We start from the raw sequence: 19,108 nt of genomic DNA on the forward strand, positions 1-19,108 counted from the left end.
GGAATCAAACACACCTCTCCACAAGCAAACACATAACAAATAAACAAACATGCATGGGTATTTCAAACCATGTTGTCTCACAGAACCATCACTACCTAAACCACAGCAAAACATAAAAAATGAAGAAGCATTTGCTTTATTTGAATGGATTTTCATCTCTATTGACACTGACAAAAGAATCATGATCTGTATTGACCATTCATGACTATTTCTGCTTGTTTTGCAGCTTTTCAATTCAGACCTCATCCAAAAATTTTGAATCTTGCTCTTTTTGTGATGGTATGATCATAACAAGCACGGTATCATTTTAAAGAGAATTAAATGATCTTTTGAATGATGTCAAATATGCATATTGTAAAACGGGGAGTTGGGATAAATAAATGGCCAAACTCAGATTTCCAAACTTTTTTTTGAGGGTTTCATATAAAAGTATCTGAGAAAGTATGCACTAATGTTCTTAATTAGGGCCTACATATTATCACATTTTTTGTACTTACAAACGAAATTGTAAATATTACTCCCACCACCATAAACAATTTGACATAAAGTTAAAGTTAATTAGAGACTTGGCATAATGTAATATCAGAACAAAGTGCGGAACAGGCTTTGAATACCTTTATGTTAAGATTTAATTGATACTTTGACAAAAATATCCCCAAAACGAACACTAAATTTTACAGACGAAATCGGCAAAATAAACCCTTGATAACAATGGGAATGTTGAATTCTATAAAAATAAGCAATCAATATTATAAGGCTAGTATAAAATATCCTACTATGAATAATATCAGAAGATGTAAAACTTATCGTAATAAATTAACATTTCTTATTAGATTGTCAAGAAAAACATCTTACGGAAGAAAAATAGAAAACAATAATGGTAATATATCCACAACTTGGAAAGTAATTGATGATATTCTTGGTAGATCAAAAAGAATCTATTCCTACAAGTAGGTTTTCTCATGAAAATAAAGTATATTAACAACCTAGCGATATTGCAGTTGGTTTCAATTCATTTTTTGTGTAAATATAGGGCCTGAGCAAGCTTCAAAAATACAGAATACACCGTCACACTTATTCGGAATCAGCAGGAATCGAGCAGAAGCTGGAAAGAAAAAATATTCAAAAAATCTAGAATTTTTTGGGAGGAACTTATGAATTCATCAAACTGGAGTTGAAATTCAGTAAATTGACCAGGTGTATCATCATACACTAGTCAAAATGAACCGCAATGGAATCAGATTGATAATTCGTGCTACGTTCTTGGACATTCTAGGGGCATTCTAAATATTCTGACTGCATTCTGAGTGCATTCGAAATATTTTTGTAATTTCTTTTGGCCGTCCCGAAGGTTTTGGTCATGTTCAAAACATTCGAAGGGTATTCTCGAACGATGTTGGAAGTAGATTTAAATGACCAATTGGTGGTCAAACAATAGTCCTTTCATTCAGGCCAATTCTGCTTGATTCGGAATAAGTGTGATGGGGGCTTTAACAACACCATGTGATTCTTTTTTATTTTTCACCCCTACAACATTCATTAAAAATTTTCATATAGTAAATTCATTTAAATCCAGTGATTGGATATGTCATGATGAAGTTAGTAATAATCTTTTGAAGAAAATAATTTTGACTATCGCATCGCCACTTACACCTTTTGTAAATTTGTCATAAAGCACAGGAGTTTTTCCAAGCAAAATGAAACTGCCAAAGGTTATTCCTTTATAATAAAATAAAAAATTATTATTCTTTAATGAGCAATTACAGACCCATATCTCTCCTTACAAGCTTTTCCCAGATCATCAAAAGAGTTGTTTATATTAGACTGTATAGTTGTTTAATGTCAAGTAATTTACTAGCCTCTTCTCAATATGGTTTCAGAAAAAAAAAATCATTAGATGTAGCACTTATTGAACTTTGTGATAAAATCTCGTCTTATTTTTCTAGGAAAGAACATGAACTTGGTGTATCATGGATATAAGTAAGGCTTTTAAAACACTTGATCATTCTATATTACTGGAAAATGTTAAATATTATGGTATACATGGAACCCCTTCTCGTGGTTCTCTAATTATCCTTCAGACGGAGAGCGATACATATCTTATTATAATTTCAATTCCCCAAGGTTCAATCGTTGGTCCTCTGTTGTTTCTTATGTATAAAAATAATATTGGTAATTCGTCTTCATTACTTCAATTCATTTTGTTTGCAGATGACACGAATATATTTTCCCCATCATGACCTTCTTTATCTTATTGAAACTATTAATACAGATCTACCTACAGTCTCCACGTGGTTCAGAAGTAACAAGTTATCATTAAATGTAAAAAAGAAAAATTATTTAAAAATCAACGCCCCAATATTAATATTCGGTCCTTTGATATTTTTATTGATAATATGAAAATCGATGATTTCCTGCGACCTGATGATTTGGTGGGTTTTTTTTAGAAATGGCATTCATTCAATCTGCATAGACGAAAACGCTACATTAAATATTATTAAGTACAATAAAATAACATTTTCTTAACATTTTCATTTATTTCTCTTTAGTAAAAAAAGTGAGTAAAAAAATACATAAAAACAAGTACTGACGAAATATTATTTCATTAATTTACTATTTCGAGCCCCAGGGTTGCCATTCTATATTCAAAGGTGTAGCCATGATCAATATGACTGCAAAAGGATTTTTTAAGGGAGGGGAGTTGACATGTTCGTGATTTGAATGAAAATGATTGCTCTTAAATTGTACTTGAAAGAGAATATCGTTCTCAAAGCTGTGAAGATTTTTTTTCTTCTTCCTGGTATTACTTTGCCATATTCGGTTTTGACTTATGAAAGTGCTCTTGGAATGCGAACATTTGCTGATGTTTATGTGTAATATATATAATTTAAAAGTTATATATATATATATATATATATATATATATATATATATATATATATATAAGTTATATGTAACAGCTTTCTGCATGGCTGTAAGCAAAAAAAAATCGGTAGGGGTAGCACGCATTAACTTTTTCGAAAAAGAAAATCGAAAACGATAAGCGGAGCGACTAAGTTTGGTATTGAGCCGCTTTTGCAACCCCCCCCCCCACGTGCATACGGCCATGTATTTCTGTAATACGGAGGTAACATTAATGGAAAGGTACTTGAGACTCTATATACGAGTCAATATTCTGACTGCATGTCTTCATGGTCATAGGCACACATCAAATTGAACATACTAAACAGCAGGCGGAGTTTCACAAAATAGTGTTTTTCCATTAGATCCACTTGAAAGCAACAATTTGTCAATAAGCGTCTGGTATTTACCCATTGGCCAAGTATATATTACGATACTAATAAACATGATTTTGTGAACAAAACGAGTTACTGTCTGATGCACCCCAAGTATATGTCCCATGAGATTGGAGGGTTTGAAATGTGACCCATACATATCGCTACGTCTAATACAAAATATATAAATGTATCTGAGAAAGTACACACTAATGCTCTTAATTAGGGCCTACATATTATCATTTTTTTTGTACTTGCATAAAAATATTGTAAATATTACCCCTACCACCATAAACAATTTGACATGAAATTAATTACACGACAAATTCATCAAATACATGTATGTATGTATGTATTTATGTATGTATGTATGTATGTATGCATGTATGTATGAATACAAAAAAGCAGCCAAAATTACAATTCTTAATTGCAATATATATAAATACACGACTAGTATTTAATGTAATGGCTGCATGTGGATTGGCTCGTACCAAAAGGGTAGGTGAGGTCGCGCGTTAAGGGGAACATCAACCTTCGCCCAGCCCCCATTTAAACAAAGTAGGACTGATCAGATGAAGTGCTTATTACACCAAATGGTTATTAGACCAACTGATATTAGACCAAATGATGGTAGATCAATTGCCTATTAGACCAACTGGCTCTTGACCAAGTGGTAATAAACCCACCCGGACGATAGCCTCTTTGAAATATTATGGCTGTTTGAATGTTGACTATAAATAATGTTTTTGCTTAAACGAGTTCTTGATTACTAAAAACTTGGTGAAACTAATAACAATTGCAAATTAAGAAATAAAGGCCCCATGCACTCTTCCATTAAAATCGTGAAGGGGGGAGGGTGATCAAAGGTTGTGGTCCCCTTAACCCGACGCGATGCGCCGTCACACCCTTTCGGTACAAGCCCTGGTAATCTCGATTTGTTATCAGAGGCTCGAATGTTCGAATCCCACTGCGGAATTTTGTTTTTGTAATTTTTGTAATAGCCCTTCAATGACAAAAAAGCCTTTGTCAAAAATCGGTTAATCAAATCAGCAGAGTCGTCTAGACTCGGGACAAACCACGTATTTGAAATCGTTCGTCCAGTCCGAATCTTCCAATAATATGCCGTCCCGGTCCACCACCTTTCGACAATAACCTCTCAGCTGTCCATTGTGATTTGACTTGCATTTCGAAAGGAATTGATGCGTATCTAGCCCTTTAAGAAATAATTACATCAAGATATGCGAAATTATAAACTGGTATCTAGCCCTTATAAGAAATAATTCATACAGTTAATTTCCCGTTGATACCAGCTGAAAAAACACAATACACAATGATATATATACACTATACATACAGAAAATATATGATTACATCAAGATATGCGAAATTATAAACTGGTATCTAGCCCTTATAAGAAATAATTCATACAGTTCATTTCCCTTTGATACCAGCTGAAAAAACCCAATACACAATGATATATTTATACACTATACACACAGAAAATATATAATTACATCAAGATATGCGAAATTATAGACTGGTTTCTATCCCTTATAAGAAATAATTCATCTAAAACAAGGTATACTATCTATGATTATGCCAATTTGAGGTAATTTCCATTTAAAAATAAAGGAAGAAAAAATAGGTGGCTTTTCAACTGCTTAAACCTCTGGGGATAAATTTGTATTAAGCGAGGGCTTTAAAAATATCATTTATTGCCAAGTCAGTGACATTAAATGATAAATAATATCATCCACACAGTGCCCCTATCAACCCAGGAGCCCAACAGGTACCCGACAGGAAGTGAACGTCATTGTAGCCTGTACAACATTTTGTGCGCCTCACTGGCGACTAGCTCGAATACTCCACACGGAGTGGAGAATCCGCAAACGTGGTGTGCGGGAATGACTGATTGAATCCGGTGACATGGAAATCTAAATCTGTAAACCCTCAGATAGGTACGATGTATGTCTTAAGCGCATCATAGATACCCAGATTATTTCAAGCGTGAATTGTTTATCTAGGCCGAAGAGATCGATTAATCTGTGTCTGATTGTAAACCGTATTAATCAAAGTTTACCAGTTACTCTGAAACCGTCAACAGGACCTCATCAAAAGTCTTGGTAAGATCCTGAGCAGAAGGGCGTTTCTTTGGCTCTCGGGTGAAGCAGCTCATGAGGGCGTCCTTTATTATCTGGTTGTCGAGTGTGGAGATGGTGTCGGGTACGAAATCGTCTCCACACAGTCTAGTGTTGACTTCCCTCTCCGAAAGCTCTTCACCTTTATCGTCCTCCCACACGTGATGCCCTGTGAACAGCTCCAGGAACAAGCAGGCCAGAGACCAGATATCTCCTTCGGGTGTGGCTTTGTAACCCCTCTCACAAGACTCCGGAGGACACCACTTCTTAGTCCCTCCTCGCTCCCCGGAAGTGATCTCTGTTACCGCTGAATGGGTGAGTCCGTGGGCCAATCCTAAATCACAAACGAACGGTTCGTTGTCTGTCTTCCTAATCTGTATGGGGGGGGGGGGGGTAGAAAACACAAGTACAAAACCTTTTGTCCGAAAGCTCCCCAGGGAATGGAGAAATTACACGATTTGCTTGCTTGCAAGCCATCTTTGGAGATCGGGGTATACATCTGCAAATTAGATACAAGAGTGCTTACTGCTTAGACGTGTTGTTACGGTTTATTGAGCACTATAAAAGCGGAATATCATTTTCATTATAAAACAGATTGTTTTAGTAGTGGAAATGACTACAAAGTATATTCGAAATAAAACGATGACATTTGGAATGTAGATTTTGTCGCAAGTCTTTGTTAATTTTCCTTCGATCCCTTTTGCCGAATGACAAATAAACATTTAAAGAAAGATGAGGACCCCCCCCCCCCCCCCCTCATTCACCAACACCTTTGAAATGTGTATATCCTCAATAAGAGATACGTGCAATTAGCAAGTTTAGGTTCTTAAATAATAATTGAAACGTTTTGTCGTGTGATAGAAGAAACAAAATGCGATTTTGAAGAAGTTAAAACTAGATGCTTGATAATTATTTTATATAAATGAACTACGTCCTACCAATATATTGTCGGATTTGATGTCCGAATGAGTGCATTTCTTGGAGTGGATGTGTGCGATTGCATCAGACACCTTACGGGCAACGGTAAGTTTCCCACGAAGAGATTCCTGCAAATAAAAATTAAGTAAAGGGCCTCTGACAGTCTCGCCTGCCTTACGCTTTGAAAACAGTTATTGAATAACTATTCACAAAAGACACATTCATATGATAATAAAATACTATGCATGTCCATGGATCCAAAATGACCTTTGACCATGATCATGCGACCTAAGACGTGTGCTAAGCAACCATTCATACTTGATTACCTTTATGTCTACATTTCATGAACTAGATCCATGAGTTATGCTAATTAAAAAAAAAACACACACAGCCAATGTTCATTGGTCTTAAATAACCTATGATCTTGGTCATATGACCCGAAACGCTCACATGATCTTTAGAGATACATAATTGCTCTTGTGTTCAAGTTTCATGAACTAGATCTATTAAGTTATGACAATCCCGCAAATGCCCCCAAACAGTACCAAAGTTCGTTGACCAAAAATGACCTTCAGCCTTTTTCATGTGACCTGAAACTCGCATGTACAGGATGTTTAGGAATACTTCCTTAATTTTATATCCAAGTTTCATGAACTAGATCTATACAGTTTCAAAGTTATGATGACATTTCCATAATACTCCCAATATGAAAATAGTTATTTGACCATAAGTGACCCTTGCAACTGGTCAGGTGACCTGAATCTCAGGCAGGATCTTCAGTGATACACTGTACACTAATGTTTAAGTTTCATTAACTATATAGGTCCATATACTTTTGAAGTTATGAAGACATTAAAAAAACTCAACCGTGGTTATGATCTCGATATTGATTCCTTAACATGGTCTAAGTTCATTGACCCTAAATGACCTTTGTCATGTGATCCGAAACTCACGGATGTTGAGTAATACTTGATTATCCTTATGTCTAAGTTTCATGAACTAGGTTCATTTACTTTTTGAGTTATGATGACATTTCAAAAACTTATGCTCGGTTAAGATCTAAGTGTTCATTGACCCTAAATGACCTTTGACCTTTGTCATCTGACCCGAAACTCATACAGGATGTTAAGTAATACTTGATTACCCCTATGTCCAAGTTTCATTAACTAGGTTCATTTACTTTTGAAGTTATGATGACATTTCAAAAACTTAACCTCGATTAAAATTTAAGTGTTGCCTTCGCCGCCGCCGCGCCGTCGTCGAAAAATCGGCGCCTATAGTCTCGCTCTTCTATGCAGGCGATGCTACAATTTCATTTTTTACGCTTAAACTCATTGGCTCGTGTTCTGATAGCCTGGTTTACCTTAACCCTAGTCTAAGTTTGGTAATAAACCGCCATATTTAAACATAGCTTTAAGTTTTGTATTCTGATAGCAAGGTTTAAGTTAACCCTGGTCTACATGTAAGTGTGGTAATAAATCCTCACAAAGGTAGACTCGCGCAGGGGGTAGCTTAACCCATGGCAAACAAATTTTTAGAATTTATACCTATCTTGCATTTCCAGCTATTTCCTCAGATTTTAACCGATTATCTTGAAATTTTGAAAACATATTGGTCTAAAGGTTATGAGGTGTAAGAAACATTTTCTTTTCTTTTTTTACTTTTTCGGAAATTGTGTTGCGATGGTAACGGTATATATTATGGCCAAAATTTTGCCGTTTAAAATACTTCATCAGTTTCCTACCAATTCCCAAGAAAGTTGGCTCACACATTGATTTTGAGGTGAAGATGTGCAAAAGACATTTTTGCATTGTCGAAAATTGTGTTGCCATGACAACGGTATATTATGGCAAAAATTATGTAAAAGTGTTGCAGTACCAACTACTTCTTTAGTTTTTAACCACTTCTCATGAAATTTGGCACAGAGAACAGATTTCGTGCTTATATCAGAAATCGGGACACCGTGGTTACAACATATAACGAGAATTGACTCTGTATGTTTAATTAACTTTGTAGATTAGGTGCATGCCCACCTTAGTGAAATAGTTCCGTTTAAACGCAACTTAAGAACAAGCCCAATTGTGCGAGTCTTTTATTTAATTGGTGGGAAAACATGTTGGATATGCTTTTTAAGAGTTGTATTTGATTAAAACTCTTCAAGCAATGGGCCCCTGTTCGAATTGGCTGGCTTACCAGATACTCCAAATTTTCTTCGAATAGAGCATCCTTTAGAGTGGAGCCTTCGATGAGCTGGAGGATAAGATCGAAGCATGAATATTTGGTTCGTATTCCTTGTTTATACTTCGAGTATGCATACAGCATTACAATGTTGGGATGTTTGACCAATCTGGAAAAGAAGATATGAAAACGTGAATTACATGGAATATCCTTTGCGCGTATAAGACTAAGCATAGATCTTAACAAATATATTTCACACTATATATGCGTCTAGATCCCAGAAAGTAACCTTTGACCAGATGACTCAAAAAACCTCATCACGCCATTATCATTCCAATATGGAAGAGCCATTAATTTTCATAAAGCTTATTCCTCAAAACTGCAAAAATTGTTGATTTTCGCGAGAATACCCCCTTGACATTGACTTGACCATTGTACTCGCTACCAAACCGGCTTTAGAAATTCCAATTAAAGTAGAATGCTGATATAGGCATCAATAAAAGTGTTGCATTATTTGATGTAAGGCTCAAGTCACAACTCAGAGCGGCGATCGATCGATTAGTAGCCTGGTCGGGCGCCGCTGGAATTTAGGCATCGCCGAACTATTTTTGTAGAAGTCGAGCGGGCTGCAAAAATAATTAGCGGTGGCCGAGCAGTGCCCGGTCGATTACCCATTACTCAAGGCCGAATCTAGGTCAAATTGGGGAACTTATCTGTTTGGCGTCTGAGCAGTGATCGACTGACAACCCACCGAATCCCGGGCGGTCCCCCACCGGCCACCGGCCTATTTTTAGGTAATTGCCCGCCGGTCCGATCTTGAATTCGCCGCGAGATCATCGACCGATCTCTGACCGGCCAGGTCGGCCGATGACCGCTCGACAGCTGTCGATCCAACGAGTTTCGTTCGACGGCGACCGCTCGATTACGTCGGCTGCCGGAAGCGAAAGTATTTTTCCCATCGCAGTTCTGATCTGGAACATAATAGGAATATTCATGACTTGCGTCTTCGGAATAAAAGTACGCATGCGCGTGGATTAATTGTCGGTGCCTCGATCAGTGGTCGTTAGCGTTCACGTTTTCACGAATGAACATGATGAATCAGCACCCTCAAATTACCGATGCCCATACATAGTTATATAGGCCTTATAGGCTTAGATCTATATCTAGATCCAGTTCTTAAACAATTATCAAACTAGCTGTCATTAATCATGTTAATGACAAGACAAAATGATAGGTTAGGGCTAGCTTAGGCTAGCCCATTAACTTTACCTCAAATCTGGACCTGTCTAATGCCTATTACTAGTAGCCAACCAATGCCATGGTTAACTTCGAACTGATTAATTCCGAACTTTACGTTTAATTAGGTTAGACCAATTAGCTTAGTAGCCATGGTTTAATAAGTCTAGTCTTTATATACAGAACCAGTCCTAGATCTAAATAAATTTATCTTAGATCTAGTCTAGTCTCTAGATCTTGATAAACTCTGATCTAAGCTGTATCAGCATGGAACGTATTCTGACGTCAGGCACAAATTAACGTCAATGAGCAGGACATAGCCTACATTAACGGTTTAACGCACGCGGCTCTGCAATCGCAGAGTAAACTCTCTTGATCCCCGTCTTGATCAACAATAGATCGATCTGCATTTTCTTTTCCAGTTATTAAGCTCTAATTGATTTCCCGTGCTCCAAATCGGGAATTGTGTTACTAGTTCTATACCCGGACGAGACCTATTTAACCAAGGCGACCATAGCCTCTTGTCGAGGCCCTGTCGGCTGCTTTCCGAGCGAACATGGCAAAGCAAGGGAGAGAGCGAAGCAGAGCGCCGCGAGACAGGGCCTCTTGACATCTGTGCCGAATTCCATCGACTTTCTTTTGTTTTTTGTTGTTTTTACCAATTCACCGACCAAAAACTGGTCGGTGAAAATCATCCAATGAGAGCGCGAGCTGCTATGACGTCATATTAAATATTCATGAGCTCATCTTGAATGGCTACCCTTGGATTCTTGGCGAAGAGTGACGACGAAATATCAAAGAGCACTGTATATGCCTCTAAAATGCTGAATATTGACCGATATAAGGATTTGCAATTCGATGAAATTAACTCTGCACTGAAAGGACGAGATATCTTTGTAAATCTACCCACAGGATATGGAAAAAATGTAATATTTAATGCGATTCCACCGGTCGATCCGGGGCGTCGATTATCGATTAAGTGCAGTGCAGTGAGGGAAGCTGGGGTGGAGTTGCTGGGAGTTGACTCGAGTCTGACCAGCGGCTGAGAAGTATCTCCCGGGAAGTTTCGGGGCGGTGATGGGTCTGTTACGGCCAGTAGTAATAGTAGTAGTAGTAGTAGTAGTAATAGTACCACTACTTTTAGCATTTTGCTGGTTATATCCCCTTTAGTGTCCCGCAATTAAATGAATCCCCTGCAGAATAGTGGACTACTATATAGTATTCCGAACCCAAGACGAAACAGCTCTGACATTTCATTGGTTTACTCGGTGACCGGTAATATCATGACTCATGTATATTCATTAGGAAGACGTTCCTCATGAATATATAATTCAGTTCAGATGTCAAGAGGCCCTGGCTCGCGCCAGGGCCTCTTGACATCTGAACTGAATTATATTTGATGCGTGTTTAAGCATTGGATCTAGATATAGATCTTACCCAGGTAACAATACAGCGTTGGACCAACGTTGGATCAACGTTGGGAAATTTTTTCCCAACGTTGCCTCAACGTTGGCAGGCCAACGTTGCATCATCGATAGAAGTGCACGCGCATACATCGTCAGACCAACAACATTTCCAACGTCAGTTCAACGTTGTCCAGCAACAATGTTTCAACGTTGTCTGGCAACGTTGATCCAATGTTGGCTAAATAGTCAAATACAACATTGCTACAACGTTGGTAAGCAACGTTGCATCATCGATAGAAGTGCACGTCCATACATCGTCAGACCAACAACATTTCTAACGTCAGTTCAACGTTGTCCACCATCAATGCTCCAACGTTGGTATAATGTCGGCTGAGTCATCAATAACAGCATTGCTGCAACGTTGATGGGCAACGTTGAAGCAGCGATGGACGTGAACTTGCATACATCGTCAGTCCAACTATGTTTACAACGCTGGTTCAACGCTGTCCAGCAACAATGCTCCAACGTTGTCTGGCAACATTGCTCCAACATTGTTACAACGTTGTCACAACGTTGCTCCAACATTGCTCCAACGTTATTCCAACGTATGGCAGTAATTAACAAAACATTAATTGGTTTCAAGGTGAAGTCCACCATTACAACTCTTCACTCTAATCTTTATCATCATGTCTTATCCTATCCTAAAATCCTACATCCTAATCCTATATCCTATTCCTATCATCCTACACCTATCCACTGTATCCTGTCATTGACTCCTATATATAGAGCAACTTTGCTATACTTGGCAGAATACAGTTAATATCATTTTCCACACTTAACCTTGAATATTTCACTTAGAATAATATGTTTTGATTATAAATGATATGGTAATGGAGCCACATACTTTTCTGAAACTTTTCATGGTGGAAATATTGAATAAACATAAATACTCTAATTATTATAGCAATATTACCTAAAATTTTTGTCATTTACTGATGTAATGAATATTCATGAGTGCATAATCATTGTCCAGATGAGGCAGGTTTGGCAGCGTTGGTCCAATGTTGGTCCAACGTTGGGTGACGTTGATCCAACGTTGGTATAATGTTGGTCCAATGTTGATGGAAAGTTGATTCAACTTTAGTCCAATGTTAGCGTAAACGTTGATTCAATGTTTGTCTAATATCGGTTAAATGTTGTTGTAACGTTGATTCTTTGTTGGTCTAATTTTAAACAAATCCAACGATGCACCATCTCCATCAAACAGTTTTCAACACTGTGCCATCATCATCTGTAACCTGTTCATGATTCTATCAAAAAACATTACAACTATTATTACAGCTATTTATTTCTTTTCATTCTTTCTGTTACAAGTCTCTTCACATAATTAAGAGGAGTCAAGAGAATTACGTGTGATATTTATTTATCACAAAAACTCACATGTGTAATTGCAGTCTCTCAGTATTTACAAAATCTAAAAGGGAGGTCGCGTAACTTGGCCTCACTCAGAGTAACGTAACTACTGCCTACTGTAACTAAAGAGTGCCTCTTTTTTATTAAGATAGAAGTCAACTGATATCTCAATATGCATGGCCATGGCCCAGTCTCGCTCGTGCCATAACTATTAAATGATATTTCAGCGTCAAGTGTAGCATGCCTCACATAGCAACTACAGGTTTGACTGCAGTTGGAAAACACTCGGTCCAGGCTAGGCCAGGCAGGACCGACCAGGTCAATTCAAGGCAGCGTATAATAAATAAGGCAGGAATGCCAGGTAGCAAGTCATTGGGTGATTTAAAGTACGGTGTACGGTGTTGAGAGCGTGAAATGGCTGCTGAACTGAGCTCCAACACCAAGCGTAATATTATTTTTCATTGAAATGTATTAAAACTCTAATTATTTGCTCTCATCTTAAATGTAAAAGATAATTTTACGGAGATGGTTCGTCGTGTTCGCCCCCTGTTCGTGAGCTACAGTTCATCAACACCAACACTGAACTTTAAATCACGATTTTCCCAATCCCTGGGGGCCGGTGTTGCTGAATGGGGAAATTGCTTGTAGATCATCAACACCATGCAGCCATAGTGCAGTGTTGGGTTCAGCAGATGACAATCAACACCAGCCTTCAACACAAACTGCCGGAAATACACCATATTTTCCAAGGTCAATCTCAACACCAGCCTGATTCAAGTACGGTGTTGTCACAACTCCAACACCAGATTTCAACACTGTACTTGAAATTATTGAAATCACCCAATGACTGTTGCCTTGCCCTTGGTATCGCATACTCGTTCCCACTCACACGTATTGCGAGGTTAGTATTATATTAGTCACTCACACAAGCTAATTACGAGGTTAGTTAGTATGTTATACTGTGCAGTGACTGGTGTTAAGTACTACTTTACTACTACTTTACTACTACTTACACGAATATAGTAGCGTCGGACTGTACGCGCACAGAAGCTGACTCCGGGATCTTTCGGAGGGGATCAATGGCTGCAGTTACCGATTATCTGCAAGTGCAAAGAAAATTCCACTGTAGATTGTAGGTCCTAAATATGCAGCTTATAAGTACTGTTCCAGATCACTAGATATTCTGGAATTCAATTGTCTATATCCACTATCCAGTCCAAATTCTACCAGATTCTTCAAGTTCAAAATTGAAGGAAGCAGACTACACAGACATGACAGAAGGAGTCCGACGTCGAGACTAATTCTGCGCATCAGAATAGTATGGTATTTTTAAATAGGCACATTTGATGCTTGTATTTCCTTCTTCAATTTCTTCTAGTTATGTGACGGTAGGCCTATGAATTATCTCGTACTTACTGTGAAAGGCCGAGCCAGCTGCAAAGGACGAGGGCGTTTCTGGAAATTCTGGTCTTGAACTACATTTTTTTTCTTGTTTTTCTCCTTTATTTTCTATATTAATCGACACATTTGCATCCCCCGGTGCATGCGCAGCCTCTCTATTCTACCCCATCTTTATTTTTGTTTTCCCCTTAGACTTAGTTTTAGTTCCTCTTTCCCTTCCCATTATTTTCCTTCTCTCTCGATTTCTTTTCCCCTTATTGCTGGGGGATACCAAGGGTGACATGGATAGACAAGCAAACTTACTTGATCGACCCCCCCCCTTGGCCCCATTAATAATTATGCGAGTAGTCGTCTGTATATCATTATCAATTCTCCAATGAACCAGTTTCTAACGTTCTCAACACTGTATATATTATGCCGGGATATTATGTTGACTGTCAAACAAATATCCAACAAACTATAGTTTCCAACATTGTGTCAATGTTAACTGTCAACAACTCTCCAATAAACTATTCCAATTACGCTGTCCACGTTGTGCCATTGTCCGTTGTTCAACAACTCTCCGTCAAACTAGTTTCCACTCCTTTGTCAACGTTGTGCCATTGTCGACTGTCCAACAAATCTCCAAGAAAATAGTTTCCAACGTTGTTCCTTTGTCGGTTGTTCAGCAACTCTCCATCGAACTAGTTTCCGACGTAGTCAACGCTGTGCCTTTGTTGGCTGTTCAACACCTATCCAATCAAACACGCGTTTCCAACGTTGTGACGTTGTTGGCTGTCCAGCAAATCTCCAACACACTAGTTTCCAATGTTGTGCCATTGTCTGTTGTTCAACAACCTTCCAACGTTGCCAACGTTGTGTCATCGTCGACTATCCTACTGATCTCCAATCTACCAGTTTCCAACGTTGTGCCAGTGTCAGTTGTTCAACAACCTCCCATCTAACTAGTTTCCAGCTTTATCAACGTTGTGTCATTGTATACTATCTAACTAATCTCCAATCTACCAGTTTCCAACGTTGTGCCATCGTCGACTATCCAACAAATCTCCATCGAACTAGTTTCTAGCTTTGACAACGTTGTGCCATAGTTGGTTGTTCAACAACTTTCCATCGAACTAGTTTCCAACGTTGCCAACCTTGTGTCATCGTCGACTATCCAACTAATCTCCAACCTACTAGTTTCCATCGTTGTGCAATTGTCGACTGTCCAACAACTCTCCAACTAACAAGTTTCCAACGTTGCCAACGTCGTGTCATTGTTGATTGTTCAACAACTTTCCAGCGAACTAGTTTCCAACGTTGTGCCTTTGCTGGCTGTCAACAACTATCCAATCAAACGTGTCTCCAACGTTGTGACATTGTCGACTGTCCAACAACTCTCCAACTTACTAGTCTCCAACGTTGTGCCATTGTCGACCGTCCAACAAATCTCCAACAAACTAGTTTCCAACTTTGTCAACGTTGTGCCATTGTCGGTTGTTCAACAACTTTCCAGCGAACTAGTTTCCAACGTTGCCAACGTTGTGCCTTTGCTGGCTGTTCAACAACTATCCAATCAAACGTGTTTCCAACGTTGTGACATTGTCGACTGTCCAACAACTCTCCAACTAACAAGTTTCCAACGTTGCCAACGTCGTGTCATTGTTGATTGTCCATCATCTTTCCATCAAACTAGTTTCCAACGTCGATTCAACGTTAATCCATCAAGTTTTTCCAACGTCCAACGACTTTCAAGTTTCCAACGTGGAGCCAACGTTGGCTTGTTACCTGGGTAGCATATAAAGCCTATGTAAATAATGCAAGTGTACCGGTAATTTGAGGGTGTGATTCATCTATGGCAATGTGAACGATAACGTACGACCACGGTCACCGAGTGAATTAAATTTGTAAAGATCCACGCGCATGCGTACATGTATTCCGAAGACGCAAGTCATGAATATTCATATTTTGTTCCAGAACTGCGGTGGAAAAAATAACTTTGCTACCCGGACGGCCGCCGGTCGGTTCTCGGCCGAAAGTGGATTTGTAACCTTAGACTTATCTCCGTATTTGTTACTTATTTGCTTGTGGATAATGGCTGAGAGGCTGTTTAAATAAGACAAACTTACGCATTTATCTTGATCTCCCTTACCAGAACGTCTGCCATCTTATCTTCAACACAATTTACCCGCTTTATGGCCACCTTCCTGCCATTCCAATTTCCCTCGTACACATCCCCGTATCCTCCACGAGAAATCTGGTCTAAGGTCGTAACTTCGGATTTATCGATTTGTTTGATTTCTGAAAAAGAGAATGATTTATGAATTTACAAAACATTGTTAAAAAATTTCCCATATACGATCGAGGGAACATACAACATATGGGTTGTTGCGTCTCGCCCAATGTGGAAAATATAAATTTCATGCGATGTTTCTCAATTTCCTTTCTTCTCCTTCCACCGTTCTCCAACCCGGGAAAGAAAAAAAAAATCATTTTTTACGTGTGTCAAGGACACATGTAAAAAGTAGGCCTTCTCAAAACCAAAATCACTTGCACTATGAGCAGGCCTTTATGGTTGGTACTGGCGGACAGATAGGGGGGGGGGCTTGGGGTCATTCCTCCTCCCCCCCCCCCCCGAAAAAAGGGGGAAATGTAAGGAAATTGGGTGAATTGTATTATTTTGTAAAAACTGAAGAAAAAAAAGACTTTTGTTTTAAAAAGGTCCAACTTTTTCCTCGCGCACTCGCAGCTTTGAAAAATTTGGCTCCATACGACATGTCTGGGCCCCTATTTCTTTTTTTGTGCTTATTTCGCCACTTGTAGTTAGACATCATGTTTCGTTGTCACAATTCACGTAGTAAATACAATGCCTACACCCACACCAAGTACGTACCAAATGTGACTGCCATGAACAAAAAATGGGCTTTTGGGGCCCGGGTGCGCTTCACATATCCGTGTTAAATGTCCCTATCGCGAACGGGTAAGACGTCTAAATGGAAGAGGAAGCCCAGATAGTACAAGAGCATTAGGCCAAAATAGGCTTAAGAAAGGAAATTTCAGGTAACAAGCTGATTTTTTCAGTATAGGTCCAGGAATATGTCTAGAATAACATACTAAAAGTCCTCATATATCCTCATTGAGGGTTTTCCGTAATCCGAAATGGCGTCCAAAATGGCCGCCATTACAGAAAATGGCCATAACGCTCTCATTATCCAACCTAGACTCCAAATTTTGGTGCATATTTCATGGCTTAAAGGTTTAAAAAGAGCTATTGATACAGGTTAGAGTGAACATAAGCAGACCAGTATACCTAAAAATCCAAGATGGCGTCTAAAATGGCCGCCAAAGCTTAAAAATCCACAATCTATCTATGGCTTATGTTAGTATCTTTAATTTTGTTTCTATTCAATGGTTTTAAGGGTCAAGTAGTACATTTGGACAAGTTTCAAGGACAGTCAGTGGTCAAGTATGTCCAAAAATCCAAGATTGCTTCCAAAAATGGGGTTTAAAAAGGCCTCTATTACTTACGAATGGACATAGTACATTTAATATCTGCCTGGATATATGATTGTGGTGCACGTCTAAACCATGGTTTGAAGGGTAAAAATAATACATTAGGACAGGTTAAAAAGACACTCAGTGGTCCAGTATGTCCAAAAATCCAAGACGACTTCCAAAAATGGAGTCTAAATTGACTGCTGTTTCTGAAAAATTGGCATAAAATCAAAGACGGCTTGTAAAATGGAGCCAAAATTGACATAGTTCATCTAATATCTACCTGAGAGATAATATTTTGGTGTCTAAACCATTGTTTAAAGGGTAAGATAATACATTAGGACATGTTAAAAGTACATGCAGTGGTCCTGTATGTCCAAAAATCCAAGATGGCTTCCAAAAATGGAGTCGAAATTGACTACTGTTATTGAAAAATTTACATACTTCATAAAAAAATCCACCCGAGAGATATGACTGTGGTGTCTAAACTATGGTTTAAATGGTCAAATGATACACCAGGACAAGTAAAAAGGACTGCCAGTGGTCCAGTATGTTCAAAAATCGAAGACGGCTTGTAAAGATGGAGTCTAAAATGGCTGTTGTTACAAACAAATTTAATATCTGCCTGGGAGATGACATTGTGGTGTCTAAACCATGGTTTAAAGGGTCAAATAATACATTGCGAGAAGATAAAAGGACACTCAGTAGTCCAGTATGTACAAGAAATCAAAGATGGCTGCCAAAAATGGAGTCTAAAGTGGCTGCTATTACTTACAAATGGACATTAGTATATATTAAAGCTGCGTGAGAGATACATGTATAACTAGTATTTTGGTGTCTATAGTTTCAGGGGTCAAACAATACTTTGGAACACCTCACAATGATATGCAATTGTCCATTTTGCATTTTAAAATCCAAGAGGGCTTCCAAAATGGCGTGTAACTCCCATCACGTATAAACAGTCATACTTCATATCCACCTGTGAGAAGTGAATTTGCAAATATAGGACAAGACAGTAAACAAGGATGTTCAGCTTTTCATTAAGTGCAAAAATCCAAGGGGGTAAAATTATTGAAAAATGCCTGTTGTTACCTGCCCCTGAAACCATAAGCCATAGGATCAGTTTTCCCCAATGCATTTAAGCGTTGATACCGCAATTGTTCCTTACAGGTGGATACTGTATGAATTAACACTATTTTCAAATGATGGAAGTTATTGAGACGCCGTTTTGGAAGCCGTCTGGGATTTTTAGGCAAAATGGACAACTGCATATCATTGTTAACAGTAAAAAAAATATTATTTGACCCTTGGAAACATAGTATAGACACCATAATCATATCTCTCCGGTGGATTTTTGATAAATTTGTCAATTTTTTCAGTCACAGCAGTCAATTAAGATGTTATTTTTGGGAGCCATCTTGGATTTTTGGACAAACTGGATCACTGGTCGTCCTTGTAACTTGTGTCAATATATTATTTGGCTCTATAAACCATGGTTTACACACCAAAATCATATCTGCCAGGCAGATATTAAATGAACAATGTCCATTAGTATGTAGAAACAGCCATTTTAATCTCCATTTTTATTAGCTGTCTTCGATTATTGGACATACTGGACCACTGACTGTCCTTTTAACTTTTCCTAATGTATCATTTGACTCTTTAAACC

At 38.3% G+C, this 19,108-nt stretch overlaps 1 protein-coding gene across 1 annotated transcript in view; it reads right to left on the bottom strand.

Moving 5' to 3' along the window:
• Positions 1–3,525: 3,525 nt before the first annotated feature.
• LOC135154507 (uncharacterized) overlaps positions 3,526–19,108 on the bottom strand; it is a 58,869-nt gene continuing 43,286 nt past the window's right edge. Inside the window, exons 9-12 of the mRNA XM_064100758.1 lie at positions 16,074–16,245; positions 8,525–8,678; positions 6,352–6,459; positions 3,526–5,787 (exon numbers count right to left, since the gene is read on the bottom strand). Of these exons, the coding sequence (XP_063956828.1) occupies positions 5,359–5,787; positions 6,352–6,459; positions 8,525–8,678; positions 16,074–16,245 (863 nt within the window). The 3' untranslated portion in view covers positions 3,526–5,358. The remainder of the gene's footprint in view (positions 5,788–6,351; positions 6,460–8,524; positions 8,679–16,073; positions 16,246–19,108) is intronic.

Source organism: Lytechinus pictus, chromosome 6 (assembly GCF_037042905.1).
Source record: "Lytechinus pictus isolate F3 Inbred chromosome 6, Lp3.0, whole genome shotgun sequence".
NCBI classification, from domain to species: Eukaryota; Metazoa; Echinodermata; class Echinoidea; order Temnopleuroida; family Toxopneustidae; genus Lytechinus; species Lytechinus pictus.